Source organism: Ailuropoda melanoleuca, chromosome 8 (assembly GCF_002007445.2).
Source record: "Ailuropoda melanoleuca isolate Jingjing chromosome 8, ASM200744v2, whole genome shotgun sequence".
Lineage (NCBI taxonomy): Eukaryota > Metazoa > Chordata > Mammalia > Carnivora > Ursidae > Ailuropoda > Ailuropoda melanoleuca.
The window spans coordinates 55,434,768-55,454,441 of NC_048225.1; the positions used below are offsets into that span (position 1 = coordinate 55,434,768).

Below are 19,674 nucleotides of genomic sequence, written 5' to 3' on the forward strand. Positions count from 1 at the left end.
TCATGACCTGAGCCCAAGGCAGCCGCTTAACTGACTGAGCCCCTCATCTTTTCTTATTTTCCTCCTGTATCCTAGTCATCAAACCCTGAGATATCTAGAATTTATCTCTTTACCTCCATCCCCTCTGCCACTGTTTTTTGGTTTAGAAGTATGCCCTTGTAGTATGCTGAAAAAAATACTGGTTCAGGGAGGTATTGGAGTGGACAAGATGGATGCAGAAAGAACAAAAAGGTTGTTGCAGTAATACTAGTGAGAAATGTTAGTAGTAATCAGGAAGCCTGGTGAGGAAAATGATATTTAAAGAAACAGAAGAATTACAGGACTAAAGGAGATGCCATGGAAATCAAAAGAATATAAAGCTCTATTGTATAATGGGAAAATAAACACAAAGAATGGCACAATGAGAAACAGTTTTCACTGTTAGAAGATTATATTCATACTTATATAACCTACGAATAGCCTTACCTTGGTATTCCTATTACACATTTATAAAATAAGGCCCAACCTAAGTTATATATTATAGCTCATCTGCTTTAACTTAGTGACTTATGATTAAACATAATTTTAGAAGTGAAATATTTCTATTAACTTTCTAAATGTATACTCTTTTTAAAATATTTTTGGTGAAATCGAAATAACAGATATTTTAGTGGTTGATTTATAAAAAACATAACCAAGAATATATCAAGAACTTTACTAACTTTAACCACAACTTCATATTTTTTAGCTGTGAGTTTTTAATAGGTTTATAGTATTTTCTGAATTTCTCCTGACGGGGTGTTCAAAGTTACATTAAAAGCTGGCAGACATTCTATTTTATTTATTTATTTATTAAGATCTTTATTCATTTGAGAAAGAGAGACAGCACAAGCAAGGGGAAGGGCAGAGGGAGAGGCAGACTCCCCGCTGAGCAGGGAGCCTGACCTGGGTTCTCTATCCCAGGACCCTGGGGTCATGACCTGAGCCTAAGGCAGGTGCTTAACCAACTGAGCCACCCAGGCGCTGCACTGGCAGGCATTTTAAATAATTTTTTCAGATCATAAACATAGTCAACATATATTGTTTATGAATGTAAATATGAGTATTATGTTCTATAACATGCTTGTTATAGCCCTTTTTCTTTAATTTTAAAAAAGATATATGATCTGTTTGATTACCAGATTACCAAAAGAAAATTTGCTAAATACGAAGAAACCCAAGCACAAAATTAAAATAAAAATAACTCAACCCTACTATGCAGCAGTAAATTACTCTTAATGTCATTTCGGCATAATTTTCTAATCTTTTCTATGCATGTATCATATATACATGCTTCAGAATTAGTATTTTTTTACATAAGTGATTTTCTTTTTCTTTTTTCTTTTTCTTTCTTTCTTTTTTTTTGCATAAAATACATTGTGAACTATTCCTGTCTTTAAATATTACTTGAGGGTCGCCTGGGTACCTCAGTCAGTTAAGCATCTGACTCTTGGTTTCAGCTCAGGTCATGATCTTGGGATATAGGATCAGAAGCCCATCCTCCCCGGGGCTCCCCACTTAATGGGGAGCCTGCTTCCTGCTTCCCCTTCCCCTCACCCTCTGCCACTTCCCCTGCTCATGCACATGTGCGCTCTCTCTCTCTCAAATAAATAAATCTAAATAAATAATTAAATAACTTAATGACCACATAATATTTTATTAATATGCCATAAATTTTCTTGTCCTACTTTGTCTGCTTTCATAAATTTGTAGTAAAGATTCTTTTATACAGATCTTTGTACACCTCTTTGATAACTTTCTTAAGATACCTTCTTATAACTTCATCCCTGATCAAAAACAAAGATTTGTTAATACTTTCCATACAGACTGATTACCTTCCAGAAAGATTATATCATTTTATACTCCTTAAAGCAGTATATGAAAGTACCTATTTCCTTGCACCCTTATCAAAACTGTATTTTATAACTAAATAAATATATCTGTATGAGCAGCAATTTGGATGAATGTATAATATTCTTAATTAAATATTTTAATTTTTTCTTGCTAGTAAGTTGAACATTTTCATTTTGTGCCATTTTTTTTTTAAGATTTTATTTATTTATTTATTTGACAGAGAGAGAGACAGCCAGCGAGAGAGGGAACACAGGCAGGGGGAGTGGGAGAAAGAAGCAGGCTCCCAGCGAGGAACCTGATGAGGGGCTCGATCCCAGGACTCCGGGATCACGCCCTGAGCTGAAAGCAGACGCCCAACGACTGAGCCACCCAGGCGCCCCATTTTGTGCTATTTAAACCACTCTTCTGACCAGTTACAAACTGAAGAAAAGGATGGATCATTAAAGGTGCAAGATAGTTAATGCTGAAGATAGTAGTTACACATTAACAGAGTTGGAGCTTATATTTTATACCAAGCAAACTGACATCCAGTGTAATTTATTATATACTTATATCCTAGTAGATGCTATTTTAGACATGAGAGCTACAGTACTGGTAGCCGACATTTTTATTTCAGACCATTCATTCATTTATAATTTAACATATTTACTGGGTGCTTTCTATGTGCCATTTCCTGGAGAAACAATAGAGAACAAAATCCACATGGCCTCTCTTCCCTTGAAGGAGAATAAAAATACAAAAGTAGCCTCATTCATTAACTATTTATTACTTGCCACACACCATGCTAACATTATTACATATATTATTTCCTTTAATACTAAAATGATAGGTGGAAACTGCATTTTGGAGACATGCATGTATCTGGTCAAATTTGTTCATAACAGCTGAAATACTAACATGCTTCATAAAAGGCCTTTCAGTATCAGAAGTGTGGTGCATTTATGATAGCACAGAATGCACACATATCACAAAGTTTCATTTTACTTAAATAATGTTGTAAGATCTTCAGTCCTTAGAATGTTGGTAAAGACAAGTTTGAAAGGGTAAGGATGATGAAAAAGCTAATTCCCACTTAGGGCTAAAATTTATTTGTCGTGCTCCTGTAAAATTAGAGCCAAGAATCATCTGTGTTAGGCTATAAATGCCTTTTCAATTTGGCTTTGTTTGTACTTTCTACGTAGAGACTAGAGCACTGTCATACAAAACACTAGGGGCTCTTGCCAGAGGAGACAGTCTAAGCAAGCCACAGATGTCCAAGAAGCTCCCTAGGACTTTACTGCTTGTTTATAGAAAGAGTCACCCACTATCATCATAGATTTCCTATAAGCCAGGGAGTTTTTCTCTAATAGACCAACTCTAACAGAGAAACTGGAATGTTTTCACCAAATACGCAGCTTTTAAAATCTGAATAAACCTTCACAACTCTTTAAAGAAAATTTAAGTTTGGGGCTCCTGGTTAGTTCAGTCGGTTAGGCGACCAACTCTTGATTTGGGCTCATGTCATGCTCTCAGGGTGGTGAGATTGAGCCCCATATCATCAGGCTTCGCACTCAGCAGGTAGTCTGCTTGAGATTCTCTCCCTCTCCATGCCGGCTCCCCCCACTCTGTTTGTGTGCACCTGCGCGTGTGCACTCTCTCTAAAATAAATACATCTTTTTTAAAAAAGAAAATTAACTTGTAGTACCATTGAACTTTGGAATAAGAAAGTAGAAACTTAATTTTTCTCTTATAATTTTGAATCCATTACTTAGAAAGGTATTTGAAGCACAGTCTGTTATGATTACAGTCTTAGTAAATGGGGAGAAATATGTTCAGTTGTAACTTTTTTAGAAGGGGAATTACTGTCATTGCTGCTAAGAAATGGATCCTGTCTTTCTTGACCTTCCTTCCTTCCTGAACGTCCTCAGCTAATGTTTTTTTCTGTGATTCAGATACTGCTGAGCACAGCAGAGGTTCTTGCTGATTGAATTCAGTATGGACATGTGAGTGTTTATAAGAAGAAAAGCTAAATTCTTTTTTCATAGACTCTGTACTTGAAAGCTTTGATATTCTGAATAACTAAATGCCCCAAAAAGTACAATTTAGCTACTACATTAAAATTTGAAAATATCCTGCTTGACATGTTTGGCTCAAAGGCCACTTTCATTACATGTAAAGACCCAACTTCTTGGCTCTTGTCCTTATTATAGTTTTAGAAAATATTTGGAATCTTAAATCTGCCATAAAGTGCAACTAAAAGACCATCTTAAAACCTGAATTGATTAATTAGAAAAACACATAATCAAAATAATAGATTAGTCTTAGGCAAATTTTGATAAATACTGATTTTAATAGTTAAGAATTGAACTCTTAATAAAAATTGTGACAAATGTAATTCTTAAGGACTTTCAAATATAGTCAGTCATCATTTCCTCCAGAAAATCTTCCTTAAACCTCCACATCTGTCAAGGTGGCTCTCTTCTAAGAGTACCTGGTATAATTAAAATTACCTATTACATGCTCATCCCTAACACTTGGCCAAATTCTTCATGGTTATGTGTTCAAATACACCACATATAAACAGACTTAATCCTTGGCATAGTTCTTGGCACAGAGTAAGTTCTCAATAAATATTTTATTGAATTGAACTGTTGAATAATCACTTTATTATTATGCTTATCACAGGTTCCTTTTTGTCATAGTATTCCATCTTGCATAGAAAATTCAGGTGCGAGTGGCTCAGTGGGTGGAGCGTCTGCCTTCAGCTCTGGTCATGATCCCAGGGTCCTGGGATCGAGCCCCATGTCGGGCTCCCTGTTCGTGGGGAGCCTGCTTCTCCCTCTCCTCCCCATTCATGCTCGCTTTCTCTCTCTCATTCAAATAAATAAATATATTTTTTAAAGATTTTATTTATTTGACAGAGAGAGAGACAGCCTGCGAGAGAAGAAACACAAGCGGGGGAGTGGGAGAGGAAGAAGCATGCTCCCAGCAGAGCAGGGAGCCCAATGCGGGCCTCGATCCCAGAACCCTGGGATCACACCTGGCCAAAGGCAGACGCTTAATGACTGAGCCACCCAGGCGCCCCAAATAAATAAAATCTTAAAAAAGAAAAAAAGAAAATTCAGGTGCAAAGAAATTCAGCTGTCACATATGAGTATATCATACATCTAAGATTGTTCTGGTCAGAGGCTGTCTTGGGGCTGTAAATATCAGACCATATTTGTTACACCCACCAATTATAGTTTGGAAGGGAGCAATGGAAACATCTAAAGGCCATCACACTGTTTCCTTTCTATTAATGGTCCCATATATCCAAAAAATATATATTAACTCTTCTCCAGAATTTCAATGTAAGGGACTTTGATATTGCCTGCATCAAGGATAGTGCCTCCTGAACTAAAACTAAAGCTTTATGCTCTTCATGCTAAATACTTTCTGGCATTTCAATACTTTCATGTCAAAAGTGCACACAAAAGATGCTACTTAAATAACATAGCCAAAAGATCAACATGGGGAAATTCTAGATCTAAATTGGATTGTCAAAAATTCTTATGTTTGCAGCAGTCTTGTTTACTGTCTGATATCTATATTCTTCCGGTTTATATACCTAAAGAGTTGAACTTCTGTAGTAGTTTCTTCCAGAAGTCTTTTGGTTCCCTCCAGCAGGCCTGCTAAAAACTTATGCTTATAGTTTTTATATAAGTATAAAACCAAAACAGTTACCGTTTAAATGCAAACAAATCTATAAATTGATAAAATTCAGACTGACAAAATAATTAAATATGATAGCTGATAAAGATTAGTGGAACCTAAATTGCCACTTGAAATGTGAATCATGATACTGTTTTATTTTGAATTCTCAATGCCTGTTCTACCATATGCCTATAATGCCTCTTCTTCTCTCATCACCCTTTTTGCTTTGTTAATATAACATTCACTGATGTCATTTGACCTCCACGTGTTGCAACTATGTCATTTACATTTGAAGTTCAAGGTCAGATTAAGTTCAAGATCTATTCTCATTAACCTAGGACCATTGGAGTAAAACTGCTCAACACATTGATCATAGACATAAGCATAAGCACAGAAACCCCATGGCAATTCCCCAGTAAAAGGGGATCATCCATATTATCCAGGATTAAATTATATCATTTAAAAATTATTAATTAAAATGAGAACAAATTTAAATTCTCACAAAGAATTTGTAAACTGCAAGGATTATATGATTAAATACTCTGCTTTCTCTTTAAGGAAAACTGCTCTAATTAGTTTTGTGTATTGTATGTATACGTGAGAAACAAAAGAGATTTAAGGCTACTGGGATTGGGACAAGGGCAAGAGATTTCCTAAAGCAATATACTCAAGCCAGTAGATCTTGGATTGAATCTCTTGGCACACACTGCTTTAAATTTGCCTGGGTATGTCACTCACCTTTACCACGTTTTATTTGACTGTTGATTCTAGTGGGTTTGTTAGAAAGAAGATTAATGATTAGCAGTAGGGTAACATGGAAAATAATGTATGGCTGATGGACTAAATATCAGTTCATGTGTATTTAAAAATGGTCAAAATGATGTATATTAAAATTTCCAATTCAAGTATTTGTGGAATCTATAAAGCTTCTTGCAAAATTCTGGATTCCCTGGAGCACTGAGATAGAAACATGGCCACTAAATAAACAAACAGCAAGGGCACCTGGGTGGTTCAGTCAGTTAAGTTAAGCATCTGACTCTTGATTTCAGCTCCCGTCAGCATCCTCCCACTCGTGCACTCTCTTTCTCTCTCTCTCTCTTTCTCTCTCTCTCATAAATAAAATCTTTAAAAATAAATAGCAGCAACAACAACAATAAATTCTGGGGATTTCCAGAATTGCCACATTACATTACTTTAAATGTCCAGTTCTTTAAAAATTATGAGACATGCAAAGAAAAGAAAGTATCGCTGTTACAGAGGACTAAAGGGAGTCAATAAAAACTGACCCCAAAGAAGCACATATATTGGACTTTCTAGACAAAGATTTTATTTTTTTTTTAGACAAAGATTTTAAATCACCTCTTTTTAATATGTACAGAGAGCTAAAGGAAACCATAAGGCCAAAGAACTAAAGGAAAGTATGAGAATAATGTCCCACCAAAGAGAGAATAGCAACAAAGAGAAATTATAATAAGAAACCAAATAGAAATTCTGGTGTTGAAAAGTACAATAACAGAAATAAAAATACTCTAGCTGGGTTCAGCAGCAAACGTGAGCTGGCAGAAGAAAAAAATCCGTGAATTTAAGGTCAGACAATTAAGATTGGCCGATCTGAGAAAGGAATTGCATATTTAAAGTCTGATTTAAAAGGTAACACATAAAGCAGTAATCATAGAATGCTGTTGATGGACTTATAATGTGTAAAGATATATTTTATGACAGTAATGGCACAGAGGAGGGAGAGAGTAGAGCTATGTAGGACCAGAGTTTGCATGCTGTTGGAATTAAGTTCGCGTTAATCCAAACCAGTTTGCTTTAAATTAAGATGTTAGTTGTAATTTCCAGGTAACCACTACAAAAATAACTCCAAAAAATATGTAATAAAAAAAATCAAGGGAATTAGAATGTTACCCAAATGCCTGTTTTACAGATTTCATGAGAAGATACTATTATTATCTCTTTATTTTTTAAATGGAGAAACTGAGGCCCAGAGAAGTTATAATGTTTACATGATAGAATCAAAACTCAAAACCAAGTCTGTCACAAAAATCCCTACTATAGGTCCTATAAAGGAAATAGATGAAAATCCTGGATAAAACATAGAAATGGTTAAGCTTTATTATTTTAATATCCATGTTTTACAAGTATTATACTCTTTCGACTTCAGATCAGGAGCTTAAAGCTCAGGAAGTTTCAGTGTTTTCCTAGAGTAATATTTTTAGTAGTGGGAGAGCTGGATTTGAATGCAAGTGTGTATGGTTCAAAGCTTTCTGTTGGACCATGCTGCTTTTGCGTTGCAACCTAAATATTGAATTGGTTTTAGCACAGTCACAACCAGTTATGCATGCTAGTAAATAACTCAGGAGGACAACACAGATGTTAAAGAAAAGCAGTATTGAATTTTCCTTTCCTGGAGTTTTGTAACTCACAGATGGGAACTTTCTTATTTGTTTCCTCTTTCACAGAACCTGAAGTAACTCAGTGCTTTTAAACAAAACAACCTGGGTGATCTGTTTCTAATTTTACTTTGTATCAATTGACATATTCATCCATGTGTTAAAATATTTACAAGCATACAGATGTAGCCCAGTACTTGCTTTTATCTCTTTTTTTAATTTTAATTTTTTTATTTTTTTATTGAAGTGTAGTTGACACAATGTTACATTATTTTCAGGTGTACAGCATATTGATTGGCCAACTCTATGTGTGTGTGCCATGCTCACCGCGAGTGTAGCTGCTACATGGCATCGCACAACATGATTACGAGACCGTTGACTATATTCCCTGTGCTATACCTTCCATTCCTGTGACTTCTTTAATCTCTCTAAATTTGTAAAAATCTACTTTCTCTGATTCTGGTTATGTATAGCTGGGATCTTCTCAGAAAGATAAACAGATGCGGGCAGGCCGTCCATTGTTCTCTTCCATCAGCAAAGGAGGACTATGTAGAATTTCAAGATTTAATTTTAAGAGAGCTCATATTTATCGTCCTCTTGGATTTTAGATCCTTGACTGTTACCAGAGATGATTTCAGACTGCCCATTGTTCTTAGAAAGGAATTTGCTCTTCTAGGGCTGCATTAAGGAAACTCAAGAGATTTCAACATAACTGTGTGACTACAGAATCTGTGCCCTTCCTGGATCTAAATAAGGAGGCCACTGTTTAAAGTTCTCACTATAAGGGAACATTGCATCAGATGCTTAGAAAAATGACACATTTTCTTTCTCCTAACTCCTAATTCAGCATAATTTTCCTCTTCAAACAAGTTCCAGGGAATTTATACTTTCTTGTAAAAATAATTTTTTTTTCCCTGTGGAACATCCCAGTATTTTAAAGTTCCGAATTTGTCTTTAAGACATCCCAGGTTTTTTTGGTTTTTGTTTTACTATTTTGAAATGTATTTACTATTATGAGTTTGGGTTCCAAACTCAACTGATTTTAGAGATCAAGTTGATCAAATGAGTAAAGAGGCAGGGGTAATAATATATAAGGAACATGGTAACAGAAAAGAATATGGATGCTTAATTTAAATTCAGTTTTTCAAATTGAAAGACTGCTAGACCTTTAAAACATGTGGCTGATCAAAGGCCTATGGTTTCTCAATTTAGACATTACAGACTTCTTCCCTTAGCAATTTGTATCAAATAATTTTTTTGAACTTCAACTATATTTAAAATACATATCTGGTTGGATTACCTACAGAATTTTTGCATAGCAGAGACCACCAAGGAGCTCACACTACCAGATTAACTTATATTTGTATAAACATGGAAAGAATGCCTCTCCTGCCATTTCTGAGCAAATACATGAATTCTAGTTTATCATTGTAATTACCATTACAAAATTTGTGGCTCTTCACACAGCTCTCTGTATTAATTGAAGTTTGTACACATCTCCTCATTTGAAAATGAACAAACAAGTGTACTTAGAACATTCCTGTGCCTTGCTCATTAAATGCTAGACAGGGCTCAGATGGATCTTCACCATGCATGCCCTTGTCAGCTATTACAGTTGTGACACATTTACCATTTATTGAAAGCTCTAAGTAGTTCTTAACTTACTTTCAGTTTTCAAGAAGTACATGTAGCTGCGGGGGTGCCTGGGTGGCTCAGTCGTTAAGCATCTGCCTTCTGCTCAGGGCGTGATCCCAGCGTCCTGGGATCAAGCCCCACATCAGGCTCCTCCGCTGGGAGCCTGCTTCTTCCTCTCCCACTCCCCCTGCTTGTGTTCCCTCTCTCTCTGGCTGTCTCTCTCTGTGAAATATAAATAAAATCTTTAAAAAAAGAAGAAGAAGAAGTAGTACATGTAGCTGGGCACCTGGGTGGCTCAGTCCAGTAAGCGTCTGACTTTGCCTCAGGTCATGATCTCAGGGTCCTGGGATTGAACCTGTGTCAGCCCAGCAGGGAGTCTGCTTCTCCCTTCCCTCCCTCCCTTTCTCTCTCTTTTGCCCCTGCTCCTACTTGTGCATGCTCCCTCTCAAATAAGTAAATAAAATCTTAAAAAAGAAAAAGAAAAAGAAAGAAAGAAAGAAAGAAAAAGGAAAGAAAGAAAGAAAGAAAAAGAAAGAAAGAAAGAGAAAGAAAAAGAAAGAAAGAAAAAGAAAGAAAGAAAGAAAGAAAGAAAGAAAGAAAGAAAGAAAGAAAGAAAGAAAGAAACGTACCTTTTGGAATGTATTATGGNACAAAAGAAAGAAAGAAAAAGGAAAGAAAGAAAGAAAGAAAAAGAAAGAAAGAAAGAAAAAGAAAGAAAGAAAGAGAGAAAGAAAAAGAAAGAAAGAAAAAGAAAGAAAGAAAGAAAGAGAAAGAAAGAAAGAAAGAAAGAAACGTACCTTTTGGAATGTATTATGGATTCGGTAATAAAAATTGTCTACTTCAAGCTTTTCGATCTGTTTAATTGAAGAGAACCAGGAATATAAGGTAAGCTAGTGAATTATTTCTTGTAGTTAATTACCTAGATGAATCAAAGTTTTTCTTATAATATGACTTTCAAAAGAAATAATTTAGATAGTATAGCCAATATAAGCTAGTTACTACTCATTACCCTTTAGTGAGGTCTCTTAATTGCAAATAACAAAGACTCAACTCAAGGTAGCTTGCCCAAAGTAGGAGTTTCTTGGCTTCGGTGGCTATCACAGAAGTCACTTACCCAGAAACCACCCAATCCAAGGACACTCCCTGTCTCTCCCTTCTGCCCCCCAGTCCTAGCTTCACTTTGCCAAATTTCTCGTCCCTGCTTTTCCTTGTGAGTTGGTGTAAATCTCTTCTACTGAAGATAGACTTCTGTGTTTGATAGGAAGAATAGCCATTTGGTGGTAAAGAATAGGCTATTTTGGACTCAGCTTCCATCCCAGGGATCACCTACTTTAGGTCAAATGTCATTAGTAAATGTTAGCTGCCTGTGTCAGCCATCATTATTACTATTCGAATGAAGAGAAGTTGGGCGGGGCGGGGGGGACATTCTAAGCCAAGAAAATAACTCAATTGGAAACATGAAAGTGAAGTCATTTTTCTAAAATGGCTCAGTGTGGTTGGGATGTAGAGTGCAATTCAGACAACAGTGAGGAGAGATGGTGCTAACAAGAGGTAGTTTGGAGGGACGCCTGGGTGGCTCAGTCAGTTAAGCGGTTGCCTTCAGCTCAGGTCATGACCCCAGGGTCCTGGGATTGAGTCCCCCATCCGGCTCCTTGCTCATTGGGGAGCCTGCTTCTCCCTCTGCCTGCTCTGCCTGCCATTTGCCCTACTTGAGTTGTCTCTGACAAATAAATAAAATTAAAAACAAAACAAGAGGTAGTTTGGGACTAGATCATAAAGGGCCATAGATTTCAGTTAAAGAATTTCAGCTTTTCAAAAAATACAGTGGGAGCCATTGGGGAAGAAAAATTATGGCATCACTTTTTTCCCTGATCTGATATTCAGGCTTTCTTTTTATTTTTTTATGGAAAATTCCCAACATATACTGCAATAAAAAAGTTATATAATGACTCCAAAGTACACTTACCCAGCTTTAACAGTTACCAATATATGGCCGTTCCAGTGAAGAGTTTTAAGGAAGGCAAGAAAGGAGGTTAACGTTGTGCCACTTCCTTTGTTTAATCTTCACAATGTGCCTGTGGAGTATATGGTATTCCCACTTTCCCTAATTACAAACGAGAAAACCATCAAAATGTGGAAGTGAGTGACAGTGCTGGCCTTCTAACCCATGTCCAACTTACTTCAGAACTCAAGTTCTTTCCCATGCTACATCATGCTGCCTCTAATTCTGATGTTAGCATGCTTCTGTTGAAGAGAGCTGCTGATCTGCCAACCTGCTGTATTGGGGCTGTTGACCCTATTCAGGACGTGGACTTCTCTGCTCTAGCCACTCTCCCTCCCCCAGGGTCACCAGGATCTAAGTCTACATAAATGCTCAACCTAATCAGCTAAAATAGCTATTCAGTCCAGAGATTCTCAAAGCCTGGTCCCCAGACCAGCAGCAAGTTGTTAGAAAATATAAATTCTCAGCCCCCCACCCCCCATTCCAGCCTACTGAATCAGAAATTGGGAGGCTGGGAGCTCATGATGCCTATATTGCCATTTGCTGTGTGGATTTTTTTTTTCCTGTTTGCTGCGTTTAAATGAAATGCCCCAGTTGTTTCCTGCAAATATGAGGTTAAGACCATCTACCAAGAGCATTTCTAAGACAAAACCATATTAGAAGAATTTATATGTTTCTTTTTTAACAAGTTCATGAAAAGCATGTCCTAAGTTAGGAATTCTTATTCAGACAACACCAGCAGTCTCACTGGGGATGTTGCATAACTACATGGAAAGGAATTTTAAGGAATTTATACTGCCTATATTTAAAGTGCTTGATGGTGCCATCTGGTGGTGTAAGCACTATAGAACGTGCAGCGTTATTATTCTGTGCTTTGAGGATAGAATGTGTGTATTTTTTAAAAATCAGTTTTATAGGGATGCCTGGGTGGCTCAATCAGTTAAGCGTCTGACTCTACGTTTCGGCTCAGGTCACAATCTCAGGGTCGTGGGATTGAGACCCGCGTGGGGCTCCGCGCTCAGCAGGAGTGTGCTTGGTTATTCTTTCCCTCTGACACTTCCCCTGCTCGCATGCATTCTCACTTTTTCTCTCCCTAATAAATAGATAAATCTTTTTAAAAATCAGTTTTATAGTAAATGTTTAATGGAATAGCCAAACATAAGATGTACGAAGAATTTATCTACCGTAAAAGCTCCATCGAGGATTCTTAGATAGGATACCAGAACATAAGCAACAAAAGAAAAACAGCTAAATTAGACTTCATTAAAATAAGAACTTCTGTGCATCAAAGGACATTATCGAGAAAGTGAAAAAATGGCCCACGAAATAGGAGAACATATTTGGAAGTCATACATCTCATAAAATATATGTATCCAAATATATGAAGAACTCTTACAGTTCCACAACAAAAAGACAAACAACCCAATTTAAAAATGAGTGAAGGACTTGAATAGACATTTCTCCAAGGACGATATCCAGATAGCCAATAAGCATATGAAAAGATACTCAACATTATTAGTCATTAGATAAGTGCAAGTGAAAGCCACAATGAGATACTAAGATGGCTTGAATAATTTTAAAAAACAAACAGAATAACAAGTGTTGAAGAAGATGTAGAGAAATCAGAACCTTCATACATTGCTAATGGGGTGTAAAATGGTGCAGCCACTGTGGAAAAGTTTGACAGTTCCTCAAATAGTTGGACATGGAATTACCATAGGACCCAGCAATTCCACTACTAGGCATATACCTAAGAAAATTGGAAACAGATGTTCATATAAAAACTTGTACATAAATGTTCATAGCATCATTATCCATAATGACCAAAGAGTGGAAACAACCCAAATGGCCATCAGCCAATGAATGGATAAACAAAAAGTGGTTCATCCATACAAGGGAATATTATTTGGCCATAAAAAGAAATGAACTCTTAATGCATTGATGAACTTTGAAAACATTATGCTACCTGACAGAGTCAGACACAAAAGGACACATGTTCTGTGATTCTATTTATATGAAATGTCTAGAATAGGAGAATCCATAGAGATAGAAAGATTAATGGTTGCCAGAGGTGGAGGGAAGGGGGGCGTGGGAGTCACCATCTAATGGATATGAGATGTTTTTGGGGGCAGTGCAAATGTGCTGGAATTAGATAGTAGTGGTGGTTATACAACACTGAGAATGTACTGAAAGCCACTGAATAGTATACTTTAGGGGCACCTGGGTGGCGCAGTCGTTAAGCATCTGCCTTTAGCTCAGGGCGTGATCCCTAGGTCCTGGGATTGACCCCGCATCAGGCTCTCTGCTCTGCTGGGAGCCTGCTTCTTCCTCTCCCACTCCCCCTGTTTGTGTTCCCTCTCTCGCTGGCTGTCTCTCTCTCTGTCAAATAAATAAAAATAAAATTGTAAAAAAAAAAAAAATAGCTAAAATGGTGGATTTTATGTCGTACAAATTTTACCTCAGTTTTTAAGAAGGTCTCCATTGATTGGCAAAATTCCAGAACTTTTTTTGATTATTATTATTATAGATTTATTTTGCCCATAGTTGTTGCTAATTTATGCTATTTTTTCTACTTTTTTTTAGCTTAAAATTATTTATACATGCTTTTGCAACTATAGTTACCACTGTTTCTGTTGGCATATATATTTTAGTCATTATATATATATATCATAACTTGATTATTTTTCAAATGGTGATTTTCTTTTTTTTCTTTCAATTTCAGTGAGTCCTACTTTTAAATGCTTAAACAAAGAATTTTTAAAACTCCTTAGAGACATTTCATTGGTATTTCTTCCCCAAAACTGTACTTCCAAGTCACTTTTTTAAAACTATCTCTATTGTGTTTTTTTCGCTGACTGTTCTATAGTAAGAATATACTAATTTATAATCCTAAACAATGGATGAGGAAAAAGGAGATTAGGGGTTCCTGGGTAGCTCGGTTAAGTATCTGCCTTCGGCTCAGGTCATGATCCTGGGGTCCTGGGATGGAGCCCCATGTCAGGCTCCTGCTTCTCTCACTCCCTCGGCCATTCCCCCTGCTTGTGCTTTCTCACTCTCTCTCCGTCAAATAAATAAATAAAATCTTTAAAAAAAAATGGAGATTAATGTTTGCACGTCTACTCTGTTTCAGGTACTGTGCCTGGATCCTTTCACATCCATTGTTTCATTCAACTCCCAAACCTACTCTTTTATAAAGTGACTACAGTGGTTGACATAGTTAGTAAACAAACAAAGATCAGAACCTAGCCACTTTGTCTCCAAGTTTTGTTCTGTTCCCACAGTTTTACCAATATTGGATTTTCTCTTCTTTAGTTCCTATTTATTAGAAAGATTCAACATTTTCCCAGGTGATTGTTTACTGTTTACATGTATGCATACATAACAATCTTTATCTTTTGTCCATTCATTATTAATGGATTTTAAGCTAAATTTACCTTATGAACACTAAGCATTATGTATCAGAGCTTTGTCATAATTTTTTTGCTTTTGTTTACTCTTTTACAGGCTCTTGATGGAAATGTGTATGATCACCTGAAGGATTATTTAATAGCCTTCAGCCGGACTGAGCTAGAGACATGCCAAGCTGTGCAGAACACATTCCAGTTTTTATTAGAAACCTCCAGCAAGGTAAGTTACTGTTAGTGAAATACGTGATGTTATCCATTTCAGAATCTAAAATGTTTTTGTATATAAACAAAATGAAGGTACCAACACATTAGAAGAATGCTTTAAAGGGCAAGTTTCCTGGAAACAGTGTTCCTTCTAACAAAGTTGGAGGGTGTTCTCTTCTCCTTGATGAGTTGGCACAAAGGGGAAGAAAGGGAGATAATGATACAGTCTAGGTCAGGACATGAGTCTGCTGCCATGTATGTTGCTTTTGAGAAGAAATGATTTAAAGAGTTTTACCTTCCACTCAAAATAAATTTTGAATTCATTCAACTCGTATTCATATGGGGGAACAACAAGGTCATGTCTCAGTACAAAGAATATTAAAAGGGCACAGAAAGGAAAGTAGCAAAAAGATTTTATAATTGTTAAAGAAATGAATACTCAATCTTGTTTTTTTAAAAACTAACCTTCTATATGCTGTCATTCTTTGATAGTAATCTTTTTATTCAAAAGTGTTGAGATCCAGCAGCTTTACTGGCATGTTCACACTGTGTGCAGAGAAAAGAAACCAAATTGTTTGAATTCTTTAGGATCTGACAGATTAAAATTTTTTGCAGCAGAAAAACTGTCCTTTTGAAGATAAATTGTTCTTGTGATTAGTAATGTTATTTTTATTCTGATAAATGCATAGCAAATATTTCCTGACTGCATGCATTTGTAAAAATATATTCATTTTATAACGGCTATTTTTAAAGATCCAGTTCAGGCCTTTTTTTGGGCAGGGGAAGCAGGAACTGGCTTATACCTTAAGATATTGTTCGGAAAAGAATCAGGGTTTTTTAAGAAGAGAGCCATAGACTCTCCTTCCTGAACACCTCATTATGTATGTATTGTTGTTTTCAGTGTACCATAGCTATAATTCTATTTTTAGAAAAACATTTTAAAATATAAAGTTGACATGGAAATATAAAGACCACTAGTCTGGTGCTTTGAAATCCTGTCATACTTCTATTTTGCTTTATTTTTACTCTCCAGAACCTAATACAAGGTGTAAAAGGATTGCTGTATGGAAAGAAGGATGGGCAGAAAGATGGATAGTTTTGTGAAAGCAAATGTAAAAAAAATGTTAATTGGAGGTACCTGTGTGGCTTGGTCGGTTAAGTGCCTGCCTTCAGCTCAGTTCATAATCCCAGACTCCTGGGATCGAACCCTGAGTTGAGCTCCATGCTCAGCAGGGAGTCTGCTTCTCCCTCTCCCTCTGTCCCTCCCCCTGCTCATGTGCCCACATGCCCCCCGCAAACAAGTAAATAAAATATTTTTTTTTAAGATTTTATTTATTTATTTGACAGAGAGGGAGACAGCCAGCGAAAGAGGGAACACAAGCAGGGGGAGCGGGAGAGGAAGAAGCAGGCTCCCAGTGGAGCAGGGAGCCCGATGCAGGGCTTGATCCCAGGACCCTGGGATCATGCCCTGAGTCGAAGGTAGATGCTTAATGACTGAGCCACCCAGGCGCCCCTCAAACGAGTAAATAAAATCTTAAAAAAAAAAAAAAAAGAGAGAGAGAAGAAAAATGTTAATTGAAGAATCTAGGTAGTGTGTATATGGGTGTTTGCATACTGTTCTTTTTATTTTAATGTATGTACATTTAATATTTTCCATAAGAGTATATTAGGGGAAAGAGTCTATAAAAAGATCTTGGCTTTGTTCCATTTATGAAGTGGTTGATTTTTGACTAGTGATCAAATTGTTTATATTTTTGATCCATTCAAGGTTTCTGTTCCTTTTTTAGTACATTTTGATAACTTATACTTTCCTAGACAATTGTCCATTTCATTTCTCAAATTTGATGGTATATGTTTGTGTATAAACTTGTATGCCTCTACAGTTGTCTCCTTTTCCATTTCTGGTATTGTTTGTGCTTTCTCTCATGTTGATCAGATTTACCAGTCTATTTTATTAATCTCTTCTAAGAGCCAGGTTTTGTTTTACTCCTCCATGTTTTTGTTTTTTTCCTTAATTTCTGCCTTTATATTTATTATTTCCTTCTACTTTCTTGCAGCTTATGTGCTTATTATTTTTCAGGCTTCTTTTTGTATTAGATCCTGTTTTAGTCTCTTGTTTTCAGGTAAATCCATTTAAAACTAAAAATTTTCTTTTTCTACTTTAACTGCATTATATATGTAGGGCTATTTGTTGTTTCTGCCTTCTTCCCCCTTGTTAGCCCATGAATTATTTAAAAAGTGAGTCTTCCCAGTTTTCATTCAGTGGGAGTATGTAGTGGGGTAACGTTTTTCATTTCTAATTTTATTAGAAATTATATTTTGTTTTTATTTTATTACATTCTAATTTTATCAAGGAGATTGTCCTCTTGGACAAAACTGTCTGAAATCTCTTTTTTTGAGAATAAGTTAGATTGGATACACTACCTTTAGTTTATAAAGCAGGTAAGTATATAGTCTTAAAAAAATAACTAATATTTTACACACCACTTAATTTTCTAGGCGTTTTTAGCACATCCTCTGAGGTTGGTATTATCATGCCCATTATATAGAGAGGAAAACAGACTCAAGAAGTTTATGTGGCTGCCCGAGGTTGCACACTCACTCACACGTAGCATTTTCCAGGCTCTACTACTATACTGTGTTATCTCTCTAACTTGTATTATTTCCATAAAAATAAATTTAAAATGTATAAACTGATTTGGACACATAAAGAGATAAGCTTTCATTTTCCTCTGCAGTCACTCATATGAATATCTTGCTCCCCAGGGATGAAGTATAAATGAGATGCTCTTCTGTTTAGATTGAAAGTAAGAATGATGTAACTAGAATGATGAGCCCTTTTGTTCCAAATACCAGGAGAGCTCATAGCTCCAAGTTTTATGCCATGTGCTTTTCTGTTACAAAGAGCTTGTTACACTATTCTTATTATACTGCTAGAAGAAATGCAGTGATCTGATAACCCAAAGAGAAGTTTGAAACTCTAGGTTTTTATTCTACACCATTATTACTTTGTCTTCTTGGGGGAGGAGTTTATTCCCCCCTCCCCCACCATATCCAAATCATAACTGTACATATTCTCAAAGATACTTTGGGGTAATCCGTACTGATACACTGTAGCTGTTACAGTGCTCTCTATATCTTTCATCGCCTAAAGTGAAACACCTGGCCCTAGGAGCTTTCGTTTAATTTTAATTATTTATGAAGCTTGCTTTTCTCCTTAATATTTTATGAAATGCTTTTATATGTAACTGAAGCAGATGTTGTCATAAATATTTTCTCTAGGATAGTAACTCCAAAGGTAATTCTGCTGGTCTTTATAGTTTGTTCATGTGTGCTTGCTTTCTGTCTGCGGAAGGAAACTCCTACTAATTAGTAACATAGCTCTTTAAACAATTCAGAAAATAAAACTGTTATTATATATTTCCTTGGAAATAAATTGTCCATTATTTCCATTCTTAATACTTTGAAGACTAAGCAAAAAAGTAAACTTAATAAAATGAAGGGGAAAACTACATGATCATCTCAAAAAACACAGGGGGAGAAAAGACAAAGGAAAAGCATTTGACAAAATTAAACATTCTTTCATGATAAAAACATAAATTAGGAATAGAAGGGAACTTTAACAGATAAAAGGCATTTATGGAAAACCTACAGTTTGCATCGTGCTCAGTGGTAAAAATCTGAAAGCTTTCCCTCCTGAGATAAGAAACAAGACAAAGATGCCCATTTTCCCCATTGTACTGGAATTTCTAGTCAGATCAGTTAATCAAGGAAAACAAAAATGGGGTGCCTGGATGGCTAGTTGGTTTATCGTCTAACTTTAGCTTAGGTCATGATTGCAGGGTCCTGGGACTGAGCCCTGCATCAGGGAGTCTGTTTCTCAATCTCACTCTGCCCCTCCCCCGCCCCACTTGTGCTTGCTTGAGCACTCTCTCTCTCTCTCTCTCTGAAATAAATGAGTAAAATCTTTTAAAGAAAAGAAAAGAAAAACTAGAAGGCATCCAAATTAAAAGGGAAGAAGTAAAATTACCTGTATTTGCAGATGACATAAATAGAAAATACTATAGGAACCACAAAAAAATGTACTAGCACTAATAAATGAATTTAGCAAAAGTTACAGATGTAAGATCAAAACATGAAAATCAGTTGTGTTTCTATACTCCATCAATGAATAAACCAAAAGAAAATTAAAACAATTCCAACTGTAATATCTGAATAATAAAATACTAATAAATTTAAATAAGGGATTGAAAACTTGTACATTGAGAAACTACAAGACATTGCTGAAAGAAATTAAAGAGGACCTAAATAAATGGAAATAATAAATATTTATGGATTGAAAGATTTCATATTACTAATATTTCAGTATTCCCCAAAGCATTCTACAGATTCAGTCATTCCCTATCAAAGTTCCAATGGCTTTTTTTGCAGAAATGGAAAAATCAGTCCTCCGAATTCATACGGAACTCTAAGGGGCCCTCAATAG

General features: G+C 36.1%; 1 protein-coding gene across 4 annotated transcripts in view; it reads left to right on the top strand.

Moving 5' to 3' along the window:
* Nucleotides 1–19,674, top strand: part of FCHSD2 (FCH and double SH3 domains 2) — a 136,158-nt gene that overhangs the window by 49,849 nt on the left and 66,635 nt on the right. For all 4 annotated transcript variants that reach the window (XM_034666394.1, XM_034666392.1, XM_034666395.1 and 1 more), the window contains one exon: nucleotides 15,082–15,204. In XM_034666394.1, the coding sequence (XP_034522285.1) occupies nucleotides 15,082–15,204 (123 nt within the window). The remainder of the gene's footprint in view (nucleotides 1–15,081; nucleotides 15,205–19,674) is intronic.